At 40.9% G+C, this 20,271-nt stretch overlaps 1 protein-coding gene across 1 annotated transcript in view; it reads left to right on the top strand.

The window, feature by feature from the left end:
* Positions 1–10,229: 10,229 nt before the first annotated feature.
* Positions 10,230–20,271, top strand: part of mcm8 (minichromosome maintenance 8 homologous recombination repair factor) — a 50,834-nt gene continuing 40,792 nt past the window's right edge. Inside the window, exons 1-7 of the mRNA XM_038271192.1 lie at positions 10,230–10,365; positions 12,934–13,245; positions 13,354–13,419; positions 18,616–18,698; positions 18,813–18,962; positions 19,464–19,561; positions 19,634–19,832. Of these exons, the coding sequence (XP_038127120.1) occupies positions 12,948–13,245; positions 13,354–13,419; positions 18,616–18,698; positions 18,813–18,962; positions 19,464–19,561; positions 19,634–19,832 (894 nt within the window). The 5' untranslated portion in view covers positions 10,230–10,365; positions 12,934–12,947. The remainder of the gene's footprint in view (positions 10,366–12,933; positions 13,246–13,353; positions 13,420–18,615; positions 18,699–18,812; positions 18,963–19,463; positions 19,562–19,633; positions 19,833–20,271) is intronic.

Genomic DNA, 20,271 nt, shown 5'->3' on the forward strand with positions numbered 1-20,271 from the left:
GCTTGAGTTTTTCCTTCATCCAGAAGGGAGGAGAATGCGGGTTGTGGTTTGATTCCTCTGTGAGTGTCCAGGTTTCAGATAGGAGTTTTTGACTGAGTCGGTTCAGGTTTATTTTGTGGAGGCTGCGGTGGAGGGCGGACAGGCATGTTCAGGCTTGGAGGAGGAGAGGGAAGCAATCTGACTGCCAGCTGGAGAATCCAGGAACTGCTTGAGATTAAACTGAGGAGTTGAGGGTGGAACTCGGGCAACCAGTGGGTATTGATCCACGGCGTCACGTGGAGAGGGGATCCAGAGCTAGGTCTTCACAAGGAGGATCCACAGCGTCCCGACGAAACACCTGAGGAAAAGGCACATGACGAGAGACAATCACCAAGGACTATATGCAGCGATCACAGAGTGTTTTCTCCTAGTGAGGCTCAAAGTACCTTAACTGGCAAACACTCAGGCAACGAGGTGGTGGCAGTATGCTTCCTCTTAAGCTCCAGGGTGATTAGATGAAGAATAGGTGCGCAGAGAGAGCCTATAGTCGCGCCCCTCCAGGTGCAGCCTCAAGTCACCATCTAGTGGATGAAGGTAAAAAAAACAGCAGGCAAACAGGAAAAAATTCACAAGGAGGAACCAACCCAGTTCCCAACAGTACCCCTCCTCAACAGCTGCCACCTTGCGGCCAAGAAGAGCAAAAAGGAAGGGAGGAATGGTAGTTAGAGATGTGAGAGCAGTCAAGAATAAAAGAACCAGGTATCCAGGAATGTTCCTAAGGACCATAGCCCTCCGCCCAGAGGATGAGGTACTGCTAGCAACATCCTCGCCGACGGGAGTCTACAATCTGGCGCACGGAGTAGGCCGGATGTCTGCACACATCTAGGGTGGGAGGGGGGGTTTCGAAGAAGGGCACAAAGTACTGAAACAAAGAGGCTTGATCTGGGAAACATGAAACGTGGGATGATTGCGGAGAGAAGATGAAATGTTGAGGTAAACAGCTGAGGGACTAATAACTCTTTCGACTTCATATGAATTAATCTGGGGAGAGTTTCTTGGACATGGTTTTGAGAGGGATGTCTTGTGCTGAGAGCCAAACATTTTGTCCAGGGGCATACTGTGGAGCCAGGGATCTTTGACATCAGCAAAACGTTGGTTTTGTTCAGAGGTGTGGTTGAGAACATCAGTGGTTCTGTTCTGGATGTTCTTGCAGATGTAGATTTAATGTGGTGTAGAACTGATATGGCCGAGATGTGAGGAGGAGAGGGGTAGTCGGTAGCCTAAGGAAACTTCAAAAGGTGAGAAACTGGTAGCAGCAGAGACCTAAGAATTATGGACTTACTCGATCCAGGGGAGGTAAAGACTGCAATCAGAAGGGTTGGTGGAAGTGTGACATCTGAGTGTAGATTCAAGCTCTTGGTTCATGCATTCCGACTGACCATTTGCCTTTGGATGATAACCACACTTTAGAGTGGCTTTGGCCTCCAAGGTAGCACAAGAATTTTTCCATACCTGGAATGTGAACTGTGGACTGCAGTCAGAGAGGATTGAGAAATACCGTGGGATTCCCCTCGAGTCAATGAGTCGATGCAATCAACTGGTTTTCCTTAGATAGAAAACTTTGAATCAATTTGACTGTATGATCTGGTAGAACTGTAAAGTGCCTTGAGATGACATATGTTGTGAATTGGTGCTACATAAATTAATTTAATTTAGTTTAATTACCGTGAAGCCAAAAAACATGTTTGAAGTTGGGCAGTCTGAAAGGCAGTGGAAAGTTTCCTGAGTAGGAGGACAAGCTTTACAGAATCAGTCCAAAATGGTGAAGATGGTGGTCATACCTTTGGAAACCGGGAAACCCGTAATGAAATTGATGGATAGGTGGGACCAAGGATGCTTCGGGATGGAGAGAGGTTGCAGAATGTCGTAAGGGGGTCGTGAGATTATTTATTTCAGGCACATACTGGGCAGGCAAGGACGTATTCTTGAATGTCTTTCTGAAGGAATGGCCAACAGAACATATGGTTAACCAGATCACAGGTGAGGTTGTCTATGATGTGCAACCCCAGGATGTTGGTGCTGCTGACCACCTCTACAGCTGAGCTGTTGATGAGCAATGTGGTTATTCCGGTTCTTTCGGAAGTCGACGATGATCTTCATCTTCTCCATATTCAGAATCAGGCTGTTGTCTCTACATCAGCCCACCAGCTGCTCCACCTCCTCTCTGTAGTCCTGGTCATTGTCATCTCGGATGAGGCCCACCAGCGTAGTGTTGTCTACAAACTTCACGATGTTACTGGTGGTGAACCTTGGGGCACAGTCATGTCCCTTCACAGTGAACAGCAGGGGGCTCAGGACGCAGCCTTGAGGGGAGCCTGTGCTTAAGGGGATGACACCTGAGTTGTCCTGTCTGACCTGGACTGACTGAGGTCTGTTGGTGAGGAAGTCTAGCAGCCAGTTGTGAAGGGGTGTATTGAATCCCAGCTGTTCCAGTTTTCTCATCAGATGCTATGGGATGATGGTGTTGAAAACTGAACCGAGGTCCAGGGACAGCATCAGCACATGGGTGCTCTCCTCCTAAAAGTGTGCAATGCTCAGGTGAAGACCAGAGGAGATGGCGTCCTCAGCGGAGCTTTTTCGTCAGTAGGCAAACTGGATCGGGCCAAATTTTGGGATGAGACTGGAGACGATGTGTTCCTTTACCAGGCTTACAAAGCACTTAATCGTGATGATAGTCAGTGCGAAAGGCCGGTAGTCATCAAATTAGAACACTTGAGGCTTCTTTGGGACCGGAATGATGGAGGCAGATTAAAGCATGCTGGCACTAAAGTGTGGTGCAGCAGGTGTTAAAAATGTCTGTGAGGACACCAGCCAGCTGACCTGCACACTATTTGAAGACCCGCCCTGGTATGTTATCGGGGCCTGGTGCCTTCCTCGGGTTGACTCTCCTCAGAATCTTCCACACATCAGCTGTGTCAAGACATAGTACCTCCTCTCCTCACAATGCTGTTTCGTGCCTTAGAACTTCCAAAGAATTTGTTTAGTCCATTTAGTCCACTAAATGATTAATCAGGCCAGTCATCCGTACCAAGATCAACAACCGATGGGTCACAGTCTGGTGGTTTAATTGTTCAGGCAATAGCAGATCAGCTGGGGCAAGGGTTGGCGGCTTCTAGCGACTCCTCGTGGACAGCAATTTGGGGATAGCTGGGTAGGTGGGTGTTTACAGGTGCTGGTCATAAAATTAGAATATCATGAAAAAGTAGATTGATTTCAGTAATTCCATTTAAAAAGTGAAACTTGTATATTATATTCATACATTACATACAAACTCATATATTTCAGATGTTTATTCTGTAATTTAATTAACCTGTAGAGGTTGTCATGGTGTGGGGAATATTTTCTTGGCACTCTTTGGGCCCCTTGGTACCAATTGAGCACACAGCCTACCTGAGTATTGTTGATGACCATGTCCATCCCTTTATGACCACAATGTACCCAACTTCTGTTGGCTACTTTCGGCAGGATAATGTGCCATGTCATAAAGCTGGAATCATCTCAGACTGGTTTCTTGAACATGAGAATGGGTTCACTGTACTCAAATGGCCTCCACAGTCACCAGATCTCAATCCAATAGAGCATCTTTGGGATGTGGTGGAACGGGAGATTCGCATCATGGATGTGCAGCCGACAAATCTGCGGCAACTGTGTGATGCCATCATGTCAATATGGACCAAACTCCCTGAGGAATGCTTCCAGCACCTTGTTGAATCTATGCCACGAAGAATTGAGGCAGTTCTGAAGGCAAAAGGGGGTCCAACCCGTTACTAGCATGGGGTACCTAATAAAGTGGCCAGTGAGTGTATGTCCAAAGAGGCGTTCTGTTCATGGTCTAAGCACTTCATTCAAGGTTCATGCCTCCTCCACTCTAACAGGTTTGAATCGAAGTGCTAAAACTCCTTTATCTTGACTCTAAAACATGTTCATCTTATGGGCTATCATCAGAGAAGTGTTGCTGTTGAGGTATCGTGTTGCGTTGCTGTTGGATTATTATAGAGCCAGCCAAAAAAAGTGTTTGTTCTTATATGTGGGAACACTTTCTTCTGATCACTGCTGATAAGGAAGGTGTATTTTCACATTTGTAATGAAGACACATATCCAATAGTAACTAGCTATTGCTATAGTATTTTTCCATATATATTAATTAATAATCATAAATAAATCTATTAGTCGATAGGTTTATAGAGTCTTATTTACAAATAACTTTCTTAGCAAGTCTGGTGCTGTGCGTGTTCAACTGAGTGGAAGCACGATTGGAATACTTCCACCATTACTAGGCACTTCCCTGTGAAACATGGAGCTATTGGAAAACAGATTGGCTATATTATGTTATTTAACACTCTGACATAATCCGACATAGCTGTGTTTCATTAATCATAGCCCTGCTTTACTTAAGTGCAGTTTCACATTATTATTTTTGTTATTTTAATCATTTACCTTTTATTTCGTTGTCTTTATTTGTCATAGTGGAACGGAAGTGAGAGTTGGATGAGGTGAAAGATTCGCAGCCCTTTTCCATCTTGGATAATTGTGGCTTGATGGAGCTTGGAGACTTACTGAAGATATGTGGACGGCCATTAATATGGAGGCATATCTTGCAGTGACCTGCCACTCTATGTAAGAACACACGAAGCCAGCCGCAGTGCTAATCGGAGTGGTGACATCCCTGAAGCACATGCTGCTGCTAAAATCAGTGCAGCACAAGATCTGTCTTGCAGGAATTGGGCTTTGAAAGAAAAGTGACACAGAAGCCAATAAGAAGCTTGGTTTTGTAGGAATGTTGAACTTGACTCATGCCCTCTGTTTTGCCCATTCCTTAAATTTAGGTGTGAAGAAGTCTTTGCCTCAATGAACTACACGCCAGGGCACGAAAGGGCAGGGCTCGATATTAACCATTGCTCGATCGCCCGGGGCAAGTAGTTTTGATTGTCAGGAGAGAACAAATGTCATTGCATTTCCCTGCCGGGCAAGTGCAATGATCGCAAAAAAAAAAATATAATTTATCACTCAAAATTACTTTAAAATCACCGACATTCGCTGAAAAGACCCAAAGCATTGCCGGCGCCATTTTTGTTGTTTTGTACACATTCTCGCGTGATTTGAAAAAGCCGGGTGATTTTCCGCTAGATGGCGTGATTTTTCTCTCCTTGTGAAGAGAATTCTGCAGAGCAGCAGCTGGATGATAAATTTAATCTATACTATAATACACGCTAGTTTAAAAACAATCAGTCAGGGATTAGGAAAATAATAATAATAATTGTATGAGCACAGTGTAAATGTTTCTATCATACGGCAGTCTCCTTACAGTGATGCAGGTCATACATTAAAGAATGTTCATAAAAAAATTTTCTCTTAGACATTGGAGTGGTGCATTTAAATGTTATACAGCTAAACATGTTAAATTGGTGAGTAGTAGTAGTGTAAGTTTTTAACCTGTCAAGTTTTTTTTTTTTTTTTTAACATTACAATTTATATTTTTCCATATTTTTCCAAGCACACAACAGTGTTTAGTTTGAAAATAATGTGCAGGAAGGATTGAAAAGCATGTTAACACGGTAATGTAGGCTTGAGTTCATTATCTGACGCATGCATATACACACCAGGAACCTGGAAACTAACTGAATTACAAAAAAACATTTAAAACACAAACATGTTTCATTGATATATATACAAAAATGAATATTAGGAGCTATATTTATCAAACATTAGACTGGGCAAGTAAAAATTGTTGCTTTTCTAAGGTCCGCATTTGTGTGACCATTTTTCACTAATTAACATTCTGCTGTTGCTTTGCACATCTCTGGTGTTGGAGCTATTTTTACATATCCATCACTATAAAAATTTCCACGGCTGTATATTGCTTGTTTATTCTTCGGTTGACTGTCAAAAACCAGTACAGTACATTATTTCATTTGTTTATTTTTAAACTCTGTCACATATTTTATTTTTAGACAATTTTAAGATACACATTTGTGTGACCACTTTTGCTGTAATGCTTTTGCTGCAGTAACACCACAATTTGCCTATTGAGGGACAATAAAGGAATATTCTATTCTATTCTGTTCTAAAAGATGGTACAGGTTCAGCAACCCTCCCCCGATACATGTATAATGTTATTATACAAAAGATGGAGATGGAGCCAGAAGTCTTCATAAAATACATTTCCTCTATTCTATTTTCTGTCTCTCTGCAATGTCTTTTTTCTTAGGTTTTAGCATCTATTTTTATATTTTCAATCTAACACAATAGTAATGATAACCAATGGACATTTGATATAGAGAAAGGTCAGCAATTTCTATTATGCTGATTCAATTCAATTCAGTTTATTTCTATAGCGCTAATTCACAACACATGTCATCTCAAGGCACTTTACAGTTCACCAGATCATCCAGTCAAATTAATTCAAAGTTTTCTATCTGAGTGTGGCAGCACTAAGGTAGGAGTCTGATACCCTGCTGTGAGGAACAGTGGAACCAGAAGTTGTCAACAACGCCACCTTGGGAATTGCACCCAAGAAAATAGACTACCAGTACGCTTGAGGTTTGTGACAAAAGAGAACAAGACTTTTCCAATAAAATGAGTTACATTTTATTGTTTTGTTTTTTTCTTTAAAAAAAAAAAAAAAACTGTCAACACAAGGAAGCACAATAGGAAGCGATCGGACAGTACTGAGGCCTATACCAGCAACGTACCGGCTGTCCAAATGGGAACATGTTCCTAAAATAAATGTATAAATCCAAAATAAATCCCCCCAAACACTTGTGAACAGGCATTCAATCGTGAAGAAAAAAATCCCAACACCAGCCCCTCGCACGACACACAGTTCCGGTCTCCCAGGAGGCCCCTCCCACTACCGTCAGCACTCAGCCTGGAGACAAAAGGGAAGGGTTCAACAAGCAAATACAAAAACAAACAAAACAAATGCTACCATTTAAACTTGGCCAAAGACTAAAATGAGGTTATCTCCAACATAATTAAAATCATCAATGCTTTAATAGAATAGTCTAAAAGAACCCCTGGTTGCTACCTGCAGCAAAGCTGGGTGCCACACACACAACAATAGAATGTTCCAGAGGAAATATCAACCAATGAACAAAGATAAACTAAACAAAAAAAAATGAAAGAAAACAGGGAAACAAACAGCAGGGTCTCCGGCGAGCTGCAGCAGTGTCAGCGCTGGAATTAAATCAAAAGGTTAGGTGATTTACAGAAGATGGAAGCCAGCGGAAACCATCTTCACCTACCAGAGCTGGATGACTTCACCTTAAATCAGATGATCTTTTCCGGCCCACAGCAGGAGGATCAGCTCTCCAATATGTTCTATATGTAAATAATTGTTATTTTTGTTTTATGAAGCTCTATGGGTGCAATAAAACAATATAAACCGTATTATGTGATAACTGCACTGGGGAGGGTGAATTACAGCCACACCCCGGTACAAAGCCGGAGACTTCCAGTCTTCTAGATTTAAACAAGTCAAATCAAACACTAAATTTGTAGGTCTTATGCAGAAGGAGAAACATTACTTACTAATGTTAGAGCTTAAGACCTGCATGCTTTCCAAGCAACCTTCCCAACGGCGTGTGACCAAATGCCAGCATAAGCAAACAGGTGAGAGAGTTTCCCTTTATACTCTCCAGCAATCATGAGCTGATTAGGAGGTCAGGTGTTCTGAATATTGGAGCAGGCTTCTTCCTGCTACATGACCAAAACCAGTTGATTGCATCGACTCATTGACTCGCATACAGTCCCTCACAGTAAGCATGCTTGTAGCCAGTGATGGTAGAAACGACGTTGAAAGTAACTGCGTTACTAACGCCGTTACCTTGTTTTAGTAACGAGTAATCCAACTAATTACTTTGACTGTAACTATAATGCAGTTACCATTGCAGACACCCCGTTACTGCGAGTTACTCAGGTCGCACAAAGAACCTTTTTTCATGCTAGGACTCGTGCGCGCCTTGTCATGAGAGAGGGGAGGATGAGAATGGCTGAGTGAGATTCCGTCTGTCAGTTGGGTAGGTGGGTGTTTCTGCTGGCGGGTGTTAACGTACAGCACACACAGAGAGATGGAGAGTGAGGAGGACTCCTGCAGCAAAACAGCGTTTTCCACATGGAAATACCGGTGTTACGTCGAGCTGCGTTTCCCCATCAGATACGGTTTCCCCTGCATCTCCGCACAGCGCAGGCGGCACGATTCACAGTGCAAGAGACAGGAAACGCGCATGCTAGCTGAAGGCGCGCAACAGTCGCCCTGTGCTCGCGCCATAGGGGAACTATGGAGAGCGTGAACGATCAAATGATAGCCTATATGGAGAAAGGGAGAAATCTGGATGGATGGATGGATGGATGGATGATGGATGGATGATGGATGGATGGATGGATGGATGGATGGATGGATGATGGATGGATGGATGGATGATGGATGGATGGATGGATGGATGGATGATGGATGGATGATGGATGGATGGATGGATGGATGGATGATGGATGGATGGATGGATGGATAGATAGATAGATAGATAGATAGATAGATAGATAGATAGATAGATAGATAGATAGATAGATAGATAGATAGATAGATAGATAGATAGATAGATAGATAGATAGATAGATAGATAGATAGATAGATAGATGTTGCAGTATCTATAACAACCCAAACACACAGGATTTCAGAATCAGACATCCCCAGTTATTAATTTCATACACTCACCATATCTGAATGCCCTGTTAAAAAACTTCACATCCATGAGTAGGGGTAATGCAGCCTGATGATATTTACACCACATCAGATAGAGTTCCCCACATATTAAGCAGGGGGAACGCTATCTGACGGGCCTATAAACCCCGTCAGATATCGTTCCCCCCTGATGTCATTTACATTGAGTTGCAATAAATGCTAAACTCTCTGCAGGTTCTTGTCTTTGTCGTCCGCTCTATTCAGCTGGCTTTGGAAACACACGGCAAGAAGGTGGGGGCTGGGTGGTGAGGGTGAGAAATGCAAAAGTAACGCAATTGTTACTTTTACTAGTAACTAGTTACTTTTATTGTGGAGTAACTCAGTTAGTAACTCAGTTACTTTTTGGGAGAAGTAACTATAACTAATTACTTTTTCAAAGTAACGTGCCCAGCACTGCTTGTAGTGACAGTGGAGATGAAAAACTCCCTTTTAACAGGAAGAAACCCCCAGCAGAACCAGGCTCAGTGTGAGCGGCCATCTGCCGAGGCCGACTGGGCTTCAAGGAGACAGAAGATGAGATAGAAAAGGCAACTGTAAAAGGCTGCCCCATCCAGGAAACAGGTGTCCAGGTGTCTGGTTCTGCTGGAGGTTTCTTCCTGTTAAAAGGGAGTTTTTCCTCCCCACTGTCACTTTAAGCATGTTCAGTGTGAGGGATTGCCTTCGAGTCAATGAGTTGATGCAATCAGCTGGTTTTCCTTACATAGAAAACTTTGACTCAATTTGACTGGATTATCTGGTCGAATTTTCTCTGTAAACAGTCTTAAGATGACATGTATTGTGAATTACCGTTATAGAAATAAACTGAATTGAATGTAACATTTAATGCTCTGAACTTCCATATCAATTGTTTTGTGCCATGTTTATTTCTCCCACACTATTTACATTTCATCACTGCTCCACTTTATGAAAGCTGTACAAAAGGAAATTTCGTTTTGTATACACTGTGTAAACAAAATGACAATAAAAGTTATCTAAGTCTTTCATTTAGACTTAGACTTAGACAAACTTGACTGACTGTCATTCTATACACACAGAGTGTATACAGAACAAAATTTCATTCATTACAGCTCTTTCAATTTCTTAAAGTCCAGCAGTGATAAAATGTAAACATGGTGATCACATTTAGTCATTATATTTTAAGACTCAAATCCGTTTTACAAGACTGAAACATGTTTTAAGTTAATTCTACTAAAGGAAAGTAGCTTTAAGAATAAGGATTTCTTTGATTTCATCGTCAGAAATTTGATTGAAGTCCTGGATTGTCATAGACGAAACAATCTGTATCTGTAGTTCCCCTGGTGTCCACTAGATGGCAGTAAATCTTGTGGTACTACTGCAGACCGCTCTGTTTTGGGTTCTGTTTTTTATTATACGGCGCTTTACTATCCGTTAGGGGGCAGTAAAGCACCCTGAACTCTGAGCTGATGTGATTAAAGGAAGCAGAAGAAGAGGTTAGTTGTCAGTGGAGGGAACTTAAACAGCTGGTAAGCATCACAGGTTAGAGAAGCGTTTACGAAAGGATGATACTTCATGGCTATCGGTCGATTATCAGAGCATTTTAGTGGATTACTGAATAAAACCAAAGGGTATGTATGACATTTTATTTATTTTCTCAGATTTTTATGTCAGAAAACTGTAATAACCGTGGTTTCGTAACGTATTACTATATTACCTCAGTGGAACTAAAATTAGTAAAAACTCTTAAGGCGTTACATCATCTTAAGAAATGATTGCGCCATTATTATATTCTTTATCGTCTTTTTTCTTGACCTAACATATAAAAAGGCATAGAGGAAGTTCCGGGGGAGTGTAGACTTTCTGACGCCTATAAATAAAAGGGTATGAACTTATTTGGGACATCTAAATAAACATTTGAAGCGTCCTTTATGAAAATGCGGAGTGATCGTAAAATAAACAGCCGCGGATGTTTACTATGAGTTTCTCTAATTTAAACTAGTCCTACTTCAAAGTGCTTGTTTATCTTCCTTGTCACACATCCTATTGGTAAAACGCGGGCGTTTAATTCACAGTCTATAGCTTTATCCAGATGAGGGACGTATTACAGGATTTTTGATCATTTTAATAAGGTAATTTCTTTGGTCGGACGCTGTTGGGATCCAGCTGATATTTCTGGCTCTAATTCATCCTGTTAACTGTAGACCAGGGCGCTGGGTTCAGGTTTTCACATAACCTTTATTACATTTATGTGCAAATTAGGACATACATGTGTTTAAAAGCAGTTTCCACTGCCATCACGTTGATTATTAGTCAGTAGTGATGGTTAAGGAGGCATTTTGAAGCCAAACTGTATTGATGCTGTGTTGATGCTGTCACATAGAATACTGACACCTGCTGGACATTTAAAGACACTACAGGCAGATTATTGGACAAAATAAACTGAATTAATTAGATGACAAGGAACAATCATAGAATTTAAGGTATTGTAGGTTTTATATATATATATATATATATATATATATATATATATATATATATATATATATATATATATATATATATATATATATATATATATATATATTGTAATATTTCATATCTATGCTTAAATTGAAAATATCTTTGATATTTTAGATGCAGCCAATAAATAATTTAAACATTTATTATAACGTGATAATATTGGGGAAAATGTGAATGAGGATGCTGGTGGACTAAGATTTTAAATTATAATTTTAAAACAATAGGTGAAGTAAATACAGTAAATAAACTAAGAGTGAATTTGAATTTGACTTTAATTCAAATAAGTTGAGTGATAACCGAGAGGAAAAGGATGACTCAAGGAGAAAATTAAAATAAAAACACAACGGCTGAAACGTTCCTTTTAGGCTGCTCCACAATTCTTGATTATTTTATTGATGAACCGCAAAAGATGGGACTTTTTTTTAGCAGATGCTATCATGTTGACAGGTAGATTTGTAAACACAGTTTAGTGAGTTAGTCAGTTAGAAACAACTCCTGTATCGGTCACATGACTTTCTTGAAATGACCCACGCACAGATACAGGGTTTTGCTGAAGGTCAGAGGTCAGGGATTAGTGGACCGTGGCCTGGATCCAGACCCACCTGGTGGTTAATCTGGACCCAACCTGATTTAAAACATTTATAAATTATTGCATGTTCAACTTTGCTTGCGCCGCTTCTCCTGTTAATACGGTAAAGCCCTCCAGAGCGTGCGGCTCCAGGCTGCACGTGATCCAAATGATCCTATGAGCTGCTGTCAGTCTGGGTCGCTGCTGCTGCTACTTTTAGACACAGCAGGCAAACCTGTGGCAAGCCGGGCGATGGGAAAGAAGGAGAAGATGATGAGAAAAAGAGAGCAGAGAAAGTGTGGACTGCTGGAAGAACTGTGGTGAACTGGTGAAAGAAAAGTGAAATGGTGCTCAAAGATGACCCTGAACATTTAGAGGATGTTTGGCTCAACCTGCTGCTGTGAAGCAGGATTCTCCACCATGAACAGAATCAACAGTAAATCTGGATCCAGGCTCAGAATGAGCTCCTTGATATGTGCTTTAGAATGGCTTAGTCTCCATTCAAACCAGGTTTAAAGCCTTGCAGGGCAGCAGAAAGCCCACTGCCAACATTAAGACAGAAAAAATAAACAGTTCAGGTGTTTTATAAAATATGTGAATCAGGAAATTGTCTTTATATCAAACTGAACGATTGTTGTTCTCTACTTAAAGAAACACTTTAGATTATATATATATATATATATATATATAAAAATTTTCTTTTTTTTTATTTTCATTTAAAAATTGAATGTATAACATGGATGTATTAACACCTTATTTTAAGTTAAGTTTTAAGTGTTAAGTTCTGTTTAAAGCAACAGATTATAATAAAAAATGTCTCCGGACCTTTACTGGTTGATGATCTTCTTTATTCAGACCCCGCCGATTTACTTACCGCTGCTCTGGGCTCGATGCGTGCACCGACGCAGCGGTGGTGCTGGACCCGTCACTAATAGTCAGTGTAGTTATTTCAGTGTCATTTCGACAACTTTCAGTGCAACCAGCGTTTGCATTGAAATGCACTGGACAGAACCCTGCAAGATAACTTATGTAGCAGCCCACTAACCTGAAATATGCTGGAGAAACCTGTTTCTGACCATTTTCTTGTCTTGTTTTTCTTTTTATATAGTTTTTTCCAAGACGATGAGTACAGAGGGCTCCTCCAGGGGCTCATGGAGAGGAGGGAGCAATGGAGGGAGAGGATCTGGTAACGCATGGAGGGGAGGTGGAGGGAGTGGATGGAGAGGAGGAGGAGGAGGAGGGAGTGGATGGAGAGGAGGAGGAGGAGGAGGGAGTGGATGGAGAGGAGGAGGAGGGGGTGGATGGAGAGGAGGAGGAGGGAGTGGATGGATAGGAGGTGGGAGTGGGAGGAGACCGTGGAGAGGTGGTTCAGCAACAGCAGGAGGAGGATCAGGGAGCCCAGCTGTCAGCTCTCAGAGAGGTGAGCTCTCACTCAGACCTCATGTCATCATTTTTATCAGGCATAAACTAATGAAACATCCTCTCAGGTCTTGGTTATCTATCAGCTGCGCTTCTATTTTCCCCTCAGCTCCCATCCAGACCACTCTAGATGAGCTGTGTCCTTACAAAGGCTGGGCTCTGTACTTTACACAAGGTAGGTTTGGCATCAGAACACATGAAATCATCTGAACATTAAGAAGTTTCCATTAACTCATGCACTACCAAAGTATTCCTACTTGGTATGTTTCAGTAGAATGTTGCAAAAATATAAATAAAACTTGATAAATTTCAAAAAGTTAAACTTAACAAACAAACCAGTGGACTTTTTTTTTTCAAGTTTGAAGACGTTTAGCTTCCCATCCAGGAAGCTTTTTCAATTCAAAATGTCTGGATTGGCATTGACAGGGGTCCTTAAAAAGTCTCAAAAGGCATTGAATTCTTCAAAATAAAACTAAGGCCTTAATTGGTATTAAAATGTCTTAAATCAGTCTTTCATAGGTCCTAATTTTTAAAACATCATAAATAGGATTATTAATATTATGATTTATTTTTGTAATTTAAATAAAACATTAAAATTTACCTTTTTTTTTTTTATTTAAAAAAAATAACAGCTCGCCATTATTGGTTCCGTCCCGATAGCGGAACCAATAAAAGCGTTGTTGCGGCCGGGACGTTTGGGAGATGCATCATTAACTTTTTGTCTGAAAATATGAGCAAGTGTAAATGTAACCAAAATTGTCTCCAATCAAGAGTTTTCTCCATGGCTAAAACCAGGGAACATACATGAGGCTCAGTGGATTTTGTGCAAGAAGCGATTCAAACTCGGAACGATGGGAATTAAGGCAGTGGAGTCACACATGCGAAGCACGAAACACAAAGCGTCAAAATGGAGTTACCGAGAAACAGCCGGTATTTCTCAGTTTAGTTCCACCCTTGTCTCTGCAACGCCTCCACTTATCACCAAATCAAACATACTAAGAAAACCATACAAAGAAAAATAGCTGCAAAAAAGACTTAGCACTGGTTATGTTGTGGCTTTAAAACTGATTTGTTTTGTTCCCTGCTAAAACAAAGTTTGTGAATTCAGTTAAATAATTGTTAAAATATATCTGTCATTTGTTTGTTTTTAGCTTTCTTCCTGAATGGGACGTTTTTCAAAATTTGAAACATTAGTGCAGTGGTTTATGTTAAAATAAAACCTTTGGGTTAAGTTGTCGCAAGCAGGTTTTTCTTGTGTTTCTTGTGAATTTGGTCTTAAATTTTTATTTCAAGTGGCATTAAAAAGTCTTAAAAAGTCTTGAATTTAACTTGCCTTATGCTGTAGGAACCCTGATTGAGTTCCAGGCTTTTATAGAGTAGCCCAACAAAAGCCTCGTAATGGATTAGAAAACATGCACATTGAAACTGGAAAACCAGCTCCTCCCCTTAATAATGAGAGTCGTTGAGGTCGTTATTGGCCTAGAATACCCGATACTGGCCCATTCCTCTGAAAAGGCAGGCGTTATGGGTCACTGATGGCCTGGCTGACCTGGCGAGGTGTTTTGTTGCCCCATCTTAACTTTTTGAAATGACTTTGACCTGGATGACAGAGGATCTCCACCAGCATGAAAACTTGATAAACGTTTTTTAGGGCAGCAGAAACACACTGAAATAAATAATGCATCTGTTTTTGGCATCATATTTAGTTACTTCAACACAATTGTTTCATGTTAGCAGGCTAGGACATAAAACAATTGTGCTAAAGTAACTAAATATGATTAAGTAAATGCCAAAAATTTTATTTTTTATTTTGTTCAGTGCTGAAAAGAGGAAATCTGAACTGTTGCAGCTGAATGCTAATTGTCAACCAATCAGAGAGGCTGATTCAGCAGCTGTCTGCAATGCTTAGTGTGAGGGATTGACTTTGAGTCAATGAGTCGATGCAATCAGCTTTCCTTAGATAGAAAACTGATTCAATCTGATGATCTGATTGAACTGTAAAGATGACGTGTGTTGTGAATTGGACCGATAGAAATAAACTGAATCAAATTGAACACTTTGTCCAGCTAATATGGCAAATAAAGCCAAGTCGCTCTATAGATGGACAGGAAACGAACAGAGTAGCCCAATGATCGGAGCATCTGACTTTAAAATGCACGTGTCCAATTTGAGGTGTGGGACGGTTTGAAAGTAGCTTTAAACTTTTACCTCAGTAAGATAAAAATATTAGAAGCCATGATAAGGACCTGCAGTGAGCGTAAGCGTCCCGAATAAAGGGGCATAATCGCATCATAAGACTTTTCAAATTTATACGTAAGAAACAAAGTTTCTCTACGAGATCCTGCTGTTATCTTTGTATTTTGTTGTTGCTCAGTTACTAAAAAATACCTTATTTTATGACAGGCAGCCATTTTCTCTCATATCAAGAGAATCTTTCCATAAAATGAAGGGCTGAATATTTGTTTACAATATTCTATGTACGTCGTTATATTTTACCTATTCATTGTGCCAGACTGACTGACTGAATAAACAATGTTTTCTTACACAGTATTACCCCCAGATTCCACATACTCCGTCAGCCTATGTGGAATCTAGGCTGACATGTTAATCTGTCATGATTAACATGTCAGACATACGTCCTGCGGAGCACTCGTCTGTCATGTTAATCAACGAGAGCTGTTCCACATCCACCACTAGTCCTCCGCACATTACCGTCTACGTACGTCCTCTCCGTCCTTCACCGTCAAAATACAGAGCCGAGACATTTTTTTTCCCCTGCTCCGCTCCGCTCCGGTCAGGTCAGGTGAAGATACACAATTGCAATCGCACCAAACAGGAAAAAGAACGGCGAGAAGATCTGGTTTGTCAATTTAAAATATAGTAACAACAGATCTAGGGCTGCAACAACGAATCGATAAAATCGATAAAAATCGACTTTTAAAAGCGTTGGCAAGGAATTTCATCATCGATTAGTTGTGTCGTGCGATTAATGCGTCATCCGCCGCCGCCGTCATCACATCCACTTGACTGAAGCGGGGGAAGAAGAAAAAATACGGCAGAGCGAGCCAGCGCCGCAGGTGCAGTGTTGCCAACTCAGCGACTTTTCAGACCCCTCCAGCGACTATTTTTCAAAAAAGCGACTAGCGACAAATTTGGCGACTTTTTTCGGTGTCACTGGCGGCTTTTGGAGACTCTTACATGAAAGCATGTATCGTTCCTACTCTGCCGTGGGGCGCCTCCCCCATCCCAACCCCGTTCTCCCGCAGGAGTCCCTCTCAGCGCTGCAGTCAGAGCCGCAGGATGTTAACCCTCAGCGTCCAGACTGCAAATGAAGCGCGCATGCGCCAGGATTGACGGCGCAAATTGATCACAATAATTAAAATAGCCTGCGCTTTGTAAAGTGAAAAAAGTCGTAACATGCAACTTTTGTCAAAACAAATTAACATGGCACGGAACCACCATGTTTGTTTGGTTTTAAAGTGGGGAAACGTAACGTTAGTTTCTCAGGTAGCTCATCTGATGCTTTCCTTACCGTGTTAGTAGGTTACAGACAGTGATAAGGTTGGCTACTGATTTTACTTTTAATTTCATTTGAATTAGCTTAAGCAGCATTTATATTTATAAATAAGTTAACTTGCAAATTATGAGGGCAAGGCTTTTAAAGTTTAAATCTTCTGGCAAAGATAAAGTAAAGATCGTGCAATTTATGGAAGTAAAGCAGAATAAAATCCAGCAAGATCAGTAATGTCAATTAATTATCTGCCACATTCCCATGTAAATATCTGTCTTTGGAGGATGTGTTTTTTAGCACCCCTAGTTCTCTCATTTTTATTCCAAATACAATTTATAATTTGAATCACAGGGCTATTTTTATCTCTATGGTTCAGTATTTTCTCAAGTAGCAACTTTAACTGCTATACTTTCCTGTCTTAAAAGGCAGAACTCTTCTAGTCTAAAAAAAAACTCATTTGTTGAAATGGGGGGACCTATTGTTTGAACCCCTTAGGGGCTTTTAAAAACAAAAATGTCTTTTTATGCACTTTATGAAACAAAGTAGCCTATATTTTGTGGATGTACAGCTACATTTCTCATGTAAGTTTGCGTAGTTTTAACACAAACATTTATTTTTCATATTGCACCAGAACAGTTAATGAGCAACCTGTACTTGTGTGCTTGTTTGTTCTGTCTAAAATGTTTATTTTGGAATAAAGAGGTTAATATAAAAAATATTTTTTGTCCGATTCATCCATCAATTGAAAAAATAATCGGCCGATTCATCGATTTTTAAGATAATCGTTAGTTGCAGCCCTAGACAGATCGGTAACTGCAAATTAAATTATAGCATAATTCTTATATATTTCCATAAAATAAGACCATTAAATTAAATGTTTAGATGCAAATTATTGATCCTTCAACAGACCAGGAAGCTCATAAAAAGCAAATGAATATGATCCTAGTTATCCCTGTTACAAAAATCCACAACAAAAAGAAAATATTTGGGCAGAAACTGAGCATATGCTCGATGCTGATGGGGATTTTTTTGTAATGTGTCATTAAATTAAGCGTTTATTTCTGCATATTTTACTTCTATGAATTTAATAATAATATGGCGCATGCTGTCCTCGAGCTCAGAGGAAGTCGTAGCGCAGCTAGACGGGAGGAACAGAGAAGGCTGTAGGTGCTGCTTTGCGCAGGAGGTCTGGGGCGCAACAGAGCGGTGATGGAGGATGTGGGATTTCTGGGTTAGACATGTTTATCAGATCAAACTTTTTAAACACTTAAGCTTCCCGCATTTGCCGTTTATCTGGGACTTGATCAACAGCCGATACCGCACCATGACGTCACAAACCAGTAGGTGGCAGTAGTGTTCTTTGACAAACATGGATGCCTCCAGTAAAGCACATTCAAATGAAAATTACTCTAAATTAAAAACACATTTATTGAACAGGACGTAATAATTTCATGTTTAGTACTTTCTGAAGTTTGAATTCTGAATGTGAGCGGACTTTTCCTTTAAATGTTTTGACAACTGCATTTGGCACCTAGATTCCTCCCAGCAGCCTCCCCAATGTCCTTCGGCCTTCAGAAAAACTCTTATTCTCTTGGAAAACAAACATTTCACAATTCCTAGACCCCATAGTAGTGATCATAGTGATAGCAGTGCCATACTACAGACAACCGATGCAAACACTGATTGATTGATTGAAATAAACAGTGCGAACAGTAATAAACACTATAACCCAGATGGAAGATGGAAAAGAGGTGAACTTTTTTAGAACTAGTTTCATACTGTGCCTTACCTCACAGTAACTGGACAATATTTACACAATTTATTATTTTCTAATCTTTGATTCTTTTGATCCATGCTAAGGTTTCATAGAGAGCTCCCCCAGTGTGGAGAAGATCAAAGTGTTTGAGAAATACTTCACTTCTCGGATCCACCTGTATGATAAGGTCAGTGAGTGTTTAGAAAACTGCTGGTAGAAGATGTCATACATCCGAGCCTTCTAGGCTATAGGAGCGTCTTAGTGACTGGTCAGTAAAAAGGACGGCTGTGTTTCTCTTTAGGATGAGATTGAGCGTCAGGGCAGCGTGCTGGTGGATTACACAGATTTAATTGGGGACCAACGTGTGCGTGAAGCGCTCTCTGATATCGTGGCTGACCTGCAGGAGCAGCCAGAGGTCATGCTGAACTGTCTGGGAGTGGCCATTCATCAGGTAAAAACAGAAATCTAATGTTAAAGGGGACCTTTTATGAAGAATTCACCGTTTTGCAATATAGAAAACACAAAAACAACCAAAACAAAAGAAAATCATCACGCAAGGAATAGATTTATATTAATCATGGATGGATGGATGGATGGATGGATGGATGGATGGATGGATGGATGGATGGATGGATGGATGGATGGATGGATGGATGGATGGATATCTCCCATGCCAGAGAGTCAAACTTAAATTAAATATGATGATAGTAAAAAATAATAATTAAAGTTTTTCAAAGTTATTTCTAAATTGCATTTTTTTTTCTATTTACAAAACATGTTTTTTGCCTGAAACAATAAAGAACAAAATTCTTTCCATAGATAAAAGATCTTCTTTAAATTAGAATGGAAAGTTTAATGTCAAAGCTGGATTTCATGGAACTGGAAATGGGCGTATCTGTGAAGTGGGCGAGCTGGGTGTCACATGTCCGGCTAAATGGTTTCTCTGATTCAGGTGTTGACCGCAGATTTGGAAAAACAAGCTGCTGAGCTCCAAGACGATGAGCTTCCCGTCACCGCACCCATCATCAATATTCCTCATATCAGCGTAAGGTAATGAGCGCCGTACAGAACGGGATGTTGTTCTCTGGGCACCAGCTGACTCCCCCCCCCCCTCATTCACAGGTTGTATAACTACGAGCCACTCACTCCTCTGCGGACTCTGCGAGCCAGCGTGTTCGGCCGGCTGGTGTGTGTTAGAGGAACCGTAGTCCGAGTGAGCAGCATCAGACCTCAGTGCACCAGGATGGCGTTCAAGTGCCAGATCTGTGGCGGCACTCTGACCATACCACTGCAGCACGGGAAATATGCGACACCCAGCAAAGTACGTGCACACCAGTGTTGTTTCTGGCAGCCATCTTAGTTTTAGTCTTAGTTTTGGTCTTCAGGAGGAAAACTATTAACTCAATTAAATTCAGTTTATTTCTATAGCGCCAATTCACAACACGTCATCTCTAGACACTTTCCAGTTCACCACATCATACAGTCAAACTGATTCAAAGTTTTCTGTCTAAGGAAAAACAGTTGGTTGCATCAACTCATCGACTCTTCAGCAATCCCCCACACTAAGCATGCTTGTAGCGACAGTGGAGAGGAAAAACTCCCTTTTAACAGGAAGAAACCTCCAGCAGAACCAGGCTCAGTGTGAGCGGCCATCTGCTGAGGCTGACTGGGGTTCAAGGAGACAGAAGCAGAGATACAAAAAGAAGCTGTAAAAGGCGGCCCCGTCGAGGAAACACACAGCCAGGCAGACGAGCTCTGAG

This window comes from Cyprinodon tularosa, unplaced genomic scaffold (assembly GCF_016077235.1).
Source record: "Cyprinodon tularosa strain WSP-4 unplaced genomic scaffold, ASM1607723v1 ctg794, whole genome shotgun sequence".
NCBI lineage: Eukaryota > Metazoa > Chordata > Actinopteri > Cyprinodontiformes > Cyprinodontidae > Cyprinodon > Cyprinodon tularosa.